This window comes from Oculina patagonica, chromosome 13, assembly GCF_052425735.1.
Source record: "Oculina patagonica isolate OP01 chromosome 13, crgOcupat, whole genome shotgun sequence".
NCBI classification, from domain to species: Eukaryota; Metazoa; Cnidaria; class Anthozoa; order Scleractinia; family Oculinidae; genus Oculina; species Oculina patagonica.
This window is the reverse complement of record NC_135770.1, coordinates 2,095,078-2,105,289: the sequence shown is the minus strand read 5'-3', so window position 1 is coordinate 2,105,289 and position 10,212 is coordinate 2,095,078. Positions and strand designations below refer to the sequence as shown.

The following is a 10,212-nucleotide window of genomic DNA, read 5'->3' as shown; positions in this document are numbered from 1 at the left end:
AGGGGACATTATCAAGGCTTTAAAAATACATGATCTAAATAATAATAAAGTATTATTTCGTTAGTCTCACGACGTAGTCACGTGTGATGGAGATCGCAACGTTTCGACTGCATACTGCTAGTCTTCATCAGGCGATAAGGTCGACTGGTTGTGCGTTAGCTTGGCCGTTAGCTTATAAAGCACACGGCTGCGCTGTGATTGGATGGTTTTCAACAGCTCTGATTGGTGCATTTCGATCAGACTCGTACCCAGTCGCTTCTCTTGCTTTTTGAGCGGCGTGCAAGGCATCAAGGGAAGGACGAACTTATTTTACTCTTTCTACGTCCTTCCCATCATCCTCTTCGAACGTAGCCAAAACGAAAAAACGAGTAACGACTGGGTACGAGTCTGGTACTGTTGCTCCCTCGGCGGTCCGCAGTCGTACAGTTCTCCTGTTGCTGTGTTTTTTGATCGTGGGCATCCATGCTTCAGGAATTTCAATTCCACTGTCCCTGTTGATATTATTAGGGTGAAGTCTTATGTGAATCGCCTCTTTGACCCGGCGTGTGTACCAGTGCGAGTCACGATCAATAAACTTTACCTCATTCCAAAGCGGGCGTGTCCGGTGTTGTTGGTATGCTCTGCAACGGCGGAAGTCTGGATGCGTGATCTGTAACTGAATCGGTAACTGATGGATTATTTATCTTCAGCTTTTATTTTTGTATATTGTCTAGTCCCAATTATATAATAACCTGAATTCTACGCGCATTTTGATTGGTTCTTACTTATGATCTATCAGAGTACAGACACATGGATGACGTCACGCGGTGGTGTGACTCGCGCGCGTGATCAGAGTTCATAGTCCAAATCAGAGTTGTCGGCAAAGTTTTTCAAACTTGCGGGGCCACAACAAAGCAAAAAAGTTCAGCTTAATTACAAATCTTCAGTGCGAAACAATACGCCAAGCATCGTTCACCTTTCGAAGCATTTAACTGGGCGAGACAAGCTTGAAGAAGACAGTGAATTATTCGAGAAATTATCCGAAATCTGTATGAAAGTTTGACCGATGTTGTACAGTTAGACGACGCCACGGGAAACAAACGTATTGCAGTTGAACGAATCGGTTAATGCTCACAGATTTGAACAACTTTCCAAATCGGAATAAAGGTTAGTTTTTTTCATTGACTTTCAATTGACCATTTTTCTGTTTATTCAATCGGATTAACAGTGCTTCGTGTTAACGAAAACTTAAAAGTGAAAGCAAAACAACTTAGCTCATCGGTACGGCGGCATTGCTCACACTTTTATTATATAAAACAAATAGATTTCATTTTGCCGTGCGTCTGTTCAGTAATAGATCACAGAAGTCGTCAAAATGTGGTATGAACATCAGTGACCCACTCGGCTAGCGCCTCGTGGGCCACTTCTCTGCTCATACCACATTTTGACGTCATCTGTGATCTATTACTGAACAGACGCACGGCAAAATGGAATCTATTTGTTAATTATCTTCAGACACCAAATAAAATATCATAAGACCTTTACTTATCATATTTCATCATGAAATATCGGTTTTATTTCTGTATACAATGATCAGTTTTATTAAATATTGCAAGCTAAAGCACATATTTATAATGTAGAGACTAGATTAATTCAATTTCTCAAACTCATTAATTAAATAAAAAAAAAAGGAAATCGTAACCATGAAGAAGGTTTAGATATACTTGGTCTTAACTAGCATAGATTTTTATATAATTTTATTTCCCTGTTTCCATAGTTTTTGTTTGAATTTGGAATATATATCTTACACTTGAGACAATGTTTCATTGGCTATTCAAACACCTGTAATTTTGTCAAAAATACTCCACCGCGCGTCAAATTTTCAACTCTCTTTTCGATGTTTGGATATCCTGATGAAACACTCTCTCATGTTTGATATATTACTTCCCAACCTAAAGGAGTCGATGACCTCGCTCATGTATTATATAGACTTACAATAACAATAGCTTAGCCACTAGGTTTAATTGAAAGAGCTATTTTTGGCAAGCAAATATTTTTCAAATAATGTTATTCTGAATAACTGGTCAAATCCTAGCCTTTCTCAAAGTCCTTCGCCAATATAGAGGGCGACTTGGTGCAAGTCTAGTCAAATCCCACAACTGCCCCAAAATTCATTTTTGTGATGTCATGACTTAATTACCTTAATTGAGTCATTGATAATTTGTGCAACCTTGTTCCCAGGGTCTCTTTCTCTGCCCTACAGAGCAGGACTGCGAGAAGGCGCCAAAGAAAAATTCAAGACGATGAGACCCCTAAAAAATCAAGGAAAACAAAAAAAAATGTTGGAACTTTTAGGGCCCCCTGTTATTGCATCATCAGACTCTCATTTTCCAATAAAACAAATTATGTGAAAGAAATGGGGTTTAAGGAAGGACCATTTGTTCACCCAACGGAACCAGCACACTTCCAGAAGGGTACGTGATGCAAAGATTACGTGACTTCTTCATATGCTGGTTGTGTGACGTAAACTTGCATAACCTTTCATCACTTTCTTATCATTTATCAGTAGTTCCGTGGACGATGATCTTTTATCAACACCACCATCAAGAATCTCTCTCCAGCGATCGTTACGGAAGTGACCGCTCACCACTCCCCCGTATCTTGGATACAGTTTCTTTAGATATGCTGCGCCCCGGCGTATTTGTTCCGAAACATCAGGATTTTTCACATCTTTGAAAGTGTTAGACACTTCTTCGATGACTTCAAAGGCCTGCGTTTTCGCTAGGGTTTCCAAGCGTTTGTTCCATAATTTCACTGCCTCCTGAGCCTCAATCTCGTCAAATTCGATTTCTCCTTGAAGTTTAGGATCGACTTGCGCAAGAATTCTGCTGAGCGTGACAACCGCTGTCACGGTCACGGTCAGAGTTATCAGCATCACCCACGATATTATCACCGAAATGCTTTTAGCTTGAGCAAACTGTTGCTGGATCGTTTCTCTAGATTTTACATCAACAGCGTTCTCTTTAGCGACTACAATCGGGCCGAGGGTCAGACACACGTAGAAGTCACCCTCCATAAAAGCGAATATGAGCCAGATACATGGGGGAAGAAGCGACAGATAGATACTTTTACTCGATTTCCACCATACAAGCTTCCGTTTTCTGGATACTAGACGACAGCAGCCAGTGACGAGAGTCCAAAACGACTCGGATATCAGCATGGAAAGGCAGAACAAGATGACGGCAGGACCACAAATGAACAAACAACCGTATAGGATGTGATAATCCCGCGGGCAGTCGAACACCAATTGTTGAAGGAATGCCTTGAAGCCATACAGAATAAGTGTGATGATGCTGGTCTTTACAGGGATTTCTGCACTGTGAATGATGTCAGTGTAAGGTTGGAAAACCTCAAACAAGGAACTAGTCAAAGCCATGTTGATCGTTCTCTGTATGTTGATCTCTGTTTGGTTGAAATGTGAGGTGGCACGTCTTTGAACCCACCGGAACTCTGGGAATTAGTTGCGTGACAGAAGCAAGCGCAGGTAAGTACAGGCAACACTTGAATGGTCTTAAAGAAATGTTGTCTTTGTTTTTTTTTGGTTTATTTTTTCGGGAATATAATACAGTATTTTTTAAAGAAACCTTATATTAACATTTAGTGACTCGAAAGGGAAACGAAATGGAAAAATTTGCTTTTTTCTATAAGAACGCCTTTTTGTTTCCTGCAAGATTGTGTGACCTTTGTTTTCAATCACAGTGTGCAGTGTATCACGAATGATGTCTGAGATGTCTGCGGTAGGCTTTAGCAGCTTTTTGATCGGATTTTTCTGAACTGTTGAGTACCGTAGTAAGAAGATTGGATCTCTGTATCAGTCAAATTTATACATTTCATCGGACATGTCCATTAAATAATGTTAATACCACATCGTTCTTACAGCAAGGCGCCCAAAAGTGTGACCACTTTTAATTTATTCACATTCTTCCGTGCAGATTTAATCCAATCAGAAGTCAACTGGGAGCTGTCCTTGGCTTCTGATTGGATGGTGGTTGCACGAAAGAATGTGAATTAATTAAAGGTGGTCACACTTTTCGGCGCCTTGCTGTAAGCCCCGTCCACACTGAGCCGGATTTATTTGAAAACGGAGTTTTCGTCTCGGAAACGCACCGGAAACTGACTCGTCCCCAGTCGTCTCTTATGCGAAAATTGCAAGACGCGAAGGATGATTCCCTCCGTGTTGAGCAGTCGACTCAAGACCGACTCAAAAGACGACTGGGGACGAGTCAGCACCGGAAACGGATAAAATGTTTTCCGTCCCTACAAATCCAAATATAAATTTGAAAACAATACGCTACATCGCACGCAACGTTGCAACGCACGAGCAGAGCTATTGTAATGGTAATTAAAATCACATGATTTTTTGACGTGAGCGCTAGCGTTTACGAAAAGCTCCGTTTTCGCCGTCCACATAGACTTGCCAAAAGTCACGTCGATGCAGGGGTTTCAGTACCCTGCGTGGCCGGCGTTCAAAGGGAAAGGAGAAGGGGAGTTCGAGCGCGAAGCGCGAGGTGAAAATGAGAAAATGAGAGTCTCCTTCCCCTTTGAACGCCGGCCACGCAGGCTAGGGTTTCAGCGAACAAGGGAACACGGCCATTAACTTTTTGGGGAACATGGGAACAAAAGGAAACTACTGAACTGGAAACTGACTTTTAGAAACACGGAAACAGGGGAACATGGATTCCCCCCCCCCCCCCAACCCCTCCCGACTGGGATATTTGAAAACAGCTACGAAAGGAAAGATGCAAATTTCATCGTAGTAGAACTTTTAGCTTACAAGCAGTTTCCCGGTTTCCGCTCACTGCACTAAGCAGGTCTTTTACTTCGGTGATCAACAGTATTAATTAGTCAAGAAACTTTATTCCATTTTTTATTCGTATGTACATGTAATGACCTCCGTTTACCACTCTTTTGGATTATGAGGTTAATTATTTCCACTGCTATTCAGTTCCAACAATAAAATTAAAGAATTCTTTCAATGAATTCGTTCAGAGACAAACAAATGAATTTGTCTAAGCTTTTTAAGTCTTTTAAATATGAGAATTTTACACTGAGAACAAATTATTTAAAACTACAGTCAATCTTTCGCACGGGCGTATTTTACACCAGATCGGGCGTACTCGGGTGACCTCGCCAGAAGGCATACGTCGGATTGTCGTAGGCCTCTTTCGGCGTAATCGGATAATCATCGGGACAAATCAGGTTTACCGAAGATGGCGTCAAAATTTCTTGGCTTCTCAATGGCGGTCTGTTCACACTAAAAAGCTTCGAGGCCGGTACGTCAAACACGTCGGCATACTTCGGCGGTAACTTAGCCAAATTAGTTAGCCTCACAGAGTTGTCGTCAAACGATTCGTGTCGACCTGCCGCCAGTTCTTGCTCCAAATTCACGAGTTTTAACGGAGGTGGCTCGTTGTATTTTCGTGACCCTGTCGGCGACTTGTTTACAGTGACAAGCCGGACGGAATTTGTTGTTGCCGTGGCCGTGGCGGTTTCAAGTGACATACTGCTGCCGCGGTTGTCACTCTGTTTTTTATTGACCACGAATGTCTTCTTCATCTTGATGCTCGGGAATTTTTCGATGAGAGCTTCACGTACCTGAAATGCAACAGCAAAAAATATTATTGTTTTTGTTTTGGTTTGAACTTGCTGAACAGCATACGTTATGAACTTGACCAATCAGTGCAAGGCACGTTGTCGTTTTGGCCAATCAGGAGCAGAACCAAAACCAGTCGTGTGTTAGCTTTCGCGCGGCTTCCCGGTTTTCCCGCGCTTGGCGTCGATTGCAGGTTTTTCCGCGCTTGACACTGGTTACATATTTTCCAGATCGGCGCTTCGAGTTCTGATTGGTTCACCAGTGGGTTTTTTGTATTTGCGCAGTTGTGATTGGCTAGATGAGATAACTTTGGTTTGGTTTCACTACCGCTCTACTTAACCTACATTCCATAATCCGTCCATACAAGCTATATTATGGAAAAAACAAATGGAAAGTTCTTTTTTTCTTGTTTTGTTTCGTCTCCTAATTTCTCGATTTTTTTATACCCATGACTAGTAAAATGTCCTTTTACTATCCATGGTATACCAGAATTGCTACTTCAGCTGCATGCGGGACTCTATATCCATCTTATCTTTATCTCTACATTTGTCCGTGTCTGGTTGCCCCCGCACTTGGTCGGTATCTATGTTTCACCCGGGGTTGAGAGAGGCACTATGAGAGTAGGGTGTCTTACCTAAGAACAACGCTACTGAGGGTAATGTTCAAGGTTTCAAACCAAGGGCTTCTGGGATCGGATTCTAATGCATACACTAACCATTAGTCCGACCCATCATCGGAGCACCTTATTGTTGCAATATGTTTATTTTTACGTTCATGTTCTTACCGAGTCGTTGATCCAACAGTGGGCAAAGAATATAAAAACTCCCTGCAGGAAAAAAAAAATGGAACACAAAATTAATGTTATCATCACGGACATTAACCAAAAGACATCACCACAAGTTAACTTTCCGGAAAACCTTACGACCACACTTTTAAGCCTTTTAAGCCTTAAAAGGCTTTGACGTATGGTTGTTGGAGGTGATCAGGAGGGAATGTTCGAGCAAAAGGAGAAAGGCTTTTTTCACGCTCCCAACGTTTTGTTTTCGATCTTTTTTCTGTGAAATAAACTCTGTAAATTAAGCAAATTTAAAGAAAATACCTGCAGCGAATTGGCAATGGCGAAGATGTAATGGAAAAAGATGGTGTTCCTATCGACCGCCATGAACCCGAACACCCAAGTGAGGCCAAGAAGCGGTAGCAACACCACCGTCACCTTTATACTGCGCCTGCGCAAAGGAAAAAAAAAGTTAAACCACATTGCTTACATATTGTTTTCAGAAACTCAGCCAATGAAGAACAGATGTAAATTAAAACAAAAGACACACTTTATTTTTCATGCAAAGTTTGAGAGGAAACTGTTAAAAATCATTTAACCCTCGGACGTACAAGCAAACTCACACCCCCACCATCGTACAAGGGGGGGGGTGGATGGAGCCCCTCCCCGGAGTTTTCGTATATTAAGGCGTAGCGAGATTATTTTACACTGATAAGAAAGCCCTTAGGTTACTCTACAAGATGACATAATTTTAATTGGCTGTGACGTCATATGACGTCACGTGACGTCATAAGAGCCGCCATCTTGGATCCGCCATCTTGGATTTCAACATTTTCTTAGAAAGTCACAAAATAACGGAAATTTATGCAAAATCAAGCCAGAATGCTCATGGAATGTAAAAATAAACAAATCTTGCACTTCTGTTTAAAAAAAAATGGAAAAAATAAAGAAAAATGTTAAAAATGACGATTTTTGGCAAGACCTGCCTGTATTTATGACATTGCCATGGCAACGTCAAATATCCTCGACACATGGTTGACATATCAAAATTTCCGTAAAGGATGAATGAACAGCTACTGAAAGTTTCAGCATTGTAGATTAAATCCTCTTTTCAAAATTTGGAAAAAACCTTATGGGGGGGGGGGGTGGCATCCACCCCCCCCCTTGTACGTCCGAGGGTTAAAAGGTAAAGAATTTTGTCTAGCTATGGGTCAACCCTACCGCACTGTCACACAAACGGATTTGACGTTTTCATAAGCAAAGTATCCCGTTTGGCATGGCCCTTTTCATTTCCAGACTAAATTTAAATAATTTTTGCCACTCACGCTCTTTTTCGCTTCATTTTCGATGGGCTAACGGAAAAGGGACTGCTCGTAGACTAGAAAGTTGCAGTGCCGCATTTTAACGAGTGTTTATTATAGTAAGTTATCTCTGTGGCTTAATGAGTCGTCGTTCAAGTTTTACCTTGTGTTGGATTTCTTGCTAGAGTTTTCATCTCCTGCCTTCACCATGGTCTTCGTTAGCAAAACATAGATAACACTGGCAAGAATGAAACAATTGATCTAGAATAGGAATTAACAGAAACATGTAGATTTTGTTAAAGAGTCGCAAACGATTAAGTGGCCAAGAGAATGATACAATGTTAAGAGATAGTTTTCAAAACAATGATGGACATAAATTAGAAATAAACGAATGAATGAATGAATAATACTGTATAATTTGTTGATAAAATACTTTAAAAAACATCTAGAATCCAAGATGGCGGAACATGCCTGACGAGGCTGAGATTTCAGCGAAATTTATAGCAGTAAACAAAGATAATTTTAATATTTTAACTCCAAAATCGTGCGTTCAAAGAATAGCAAAGACAGAGAATGTCAAGAAATTACCGAAATATTAAATCAATCTAAAATAATCACTCACCGCTATAACTGCCAGCACAGGTGCAGCAAAGACCCAGATAAGTTTCCCAGACAACCAACAGCTGAGAATAAAAAAATATCCAATAATAAACTCAAACATTCGGCATACGAAATGAAACGAGAATTAAGTGACGTATTGCGTAAATGCCGGCATTCTTTTTAAAAAGAAGGAGGCCCACAAACAAAGGCGCTGTTATACTATAGCTAGCAAATATTGTTGTCATCAACAGTCATTTACAGTTAAAACTGTTCTAACTGGAAAAAGGGGAAAGCAAATAAAAACCACAAACACTACGGATAATTTCTATTGCCCACCCTCGCTATAAAAAAATTCAAGCTGATTGTAAAGTGCAACAGAGTAATTAATTACATGTTATGTGGTCCGTATTCGTGAAAGGAAATCCCAGTAGAAGCTGACACAAGTAGGACAGGGGCCCCTAAAAAAGAAAAGGTTGTACATGATTAGTGTAAAATTATCGAAATATAAGCAGAGTAGAAAACGAAAACTGCGTAAGAAAGGATAACACTATCCATTAATAATACAGAATTAATAGATCAGAGAGTTTAAACATGATAGTGCGAAAATATTGGTTTAAGAAATAAAATACATTTTCTGTATCTTTTTAAACATCTCCTTACTTTGCGTCCACCTTGCTAAAATTTCTAAATTTTCTTGGATTCAAAGGCGTTCCTTTTCTTGTGTATTGAAAATGACTTATTGTACTGTAGGTCGGTGACAAAACCCCTTTACATGAGTGATGGGCCAAATTTAGGTTACCTTATTATTGGAAATTAACGCGAATTTCAAACATTCGCGTTAATTTAAGTTGCGTTAATTTTTGTTAACGTTAATTTCCGCACCGTTAATTAAGTGGAGCGTTAATTTCCATGACCTTAATTTCCATTATTTTGACCCCAATTTCTCGTTACAGTCCAGACGTTCTTGACTCAAAGGAAAAATCATTATTTTATCAGGGTAGTCTGCTACCACTTTCACTGATACTGCGAAGAACGCTCGAAGTGGGAAAAATACCATGAACATTGTTTGCGTTTAAGATTATACGCCTACAAGTGTTGAAATAAACTTGTTCCAGTTGTGTACGTCGCGTTAATTTCCTTAATTTTGAAGTATTACCCTCTCTTTCGCGTTAATTTCCTTTATTGGGAAGTAATTTTTCCTTCAATTCGCGTTAATTTAAGTCGCGTTAATTTCCAATACGTTAATTAACACAAGCGTTAATTTCCTATAATAAGGTAATTAACTCAAAAAAAAAATAATTTACGTACAATGAAATTGAGGAAACTTACCCCAGCCCAGTACCCAGAACACTCTGTTGTACTTTTTGTTGCTGAAGACTCGCACAATCTTGTTATAAATGTGGATTCCCTCGGCCAACATCCAACAGAACGAGGCACTCAGGAAGTAATGAGTTGCTATGGAAACTATCCGGCAAGCAAGCTGAGAACAAGATAAAGGGAAGAACGTTTTGTAACTCTACTAATCTTGAGTACGAAAACTCAATTCTCCTTACTATCCATATATTTCTTTAAATGTTTGTTCTGAGAATTCGAGTCTACATCATGACAATGTCCACAAATTGATGGCTTTCTATAATCTCATCACTTGTTTGTTTAAGGTGATTCCAGTGAATTGCGTTGCGCATCCTTTCTGCGCATAATATTTGCGTCTTCTAGCGTGCGCCCGTGCGCACGTGTACACAGAAAAGAACAAAGTTTTTAAGAGGAGAAGCTCGACAGGGAAATCAATGGTCCTTTTCTTTTAAACGATCATGCTGGTCCCCCTTTTTTATTACATAATTTTAAAGAAAATACGACTCTCTTAATTTATATAAGTTTAAAGAATTTTTGATTTCCCGATTTTG

The 10,212-nt window shown here is 40.0% G+C and overlaps 2 protein-coding genes across 3 annotated transcripts in view; both read right to left on the bottom strand.

Annotated features, from left to right (window-relative positions):
* Window positions 1-1,360: 1,360 nt before the first annotated feature.
* LOC144634326 (uncharacterized) lies at window positions 1,361-3,455 on the bottom strand. The gene has a single exon (XM_078493247.1). The coding sequence runs from the start codon at window positions 3,413-3,415 to the stop codon at window positions 2,483-2,485; it is 933 nt and encodes a 310-aa protein (XP_078349373.1). The 5' UTR covers window positions 3,416-3,455; the 3' UTR covers window positions 1,361-2,482.
* Window positions 3,456-4,892: 1,437 nt separating this feature from the next.
* LOC144634311 (uncharacterized) overlaps window positions 4,893-10,212 on the bottom strand; it is a 37,288-nt gene continuing 31,968 nt past the window's right edge. For both annotated transcript variants that reach the window (XM_078493227.1, XM_078493226.1), the window contains 7 exons: window positions 9,638-9,788; window positions 8,700-8,766; window positions 8,331-8,391; window positions 7,872-7,969; window positions 6,732-6,858; window positions 6,417-6,458; window positions 4,893-5,634 (listed from right to left, as the gene is read on the bottom strand). In XM_078493227.1, the coding sequence (XP_078349353.1) occupies window positions 5,137-5,634; window positions 6,417-6,458; window positions 6,732-6,858; window positions 7,872-7,969; window positions 8,331-8,391; window positions 8,700-8,766; window positions 9,638-9,788 (1,044 nt within the window). In that variant the 3' untranslated portion in view covers window positions 4,893-5,136. The remainder of the gene's footprint in view (window positions 5,635-6,416; window positions 6,459-6,731; window positions 6,859-7,871; window positions 7,970-8,330; window positions 8,392-8,699; window positions 8,767-9,637; window positions 9,789-10,212) is intronic.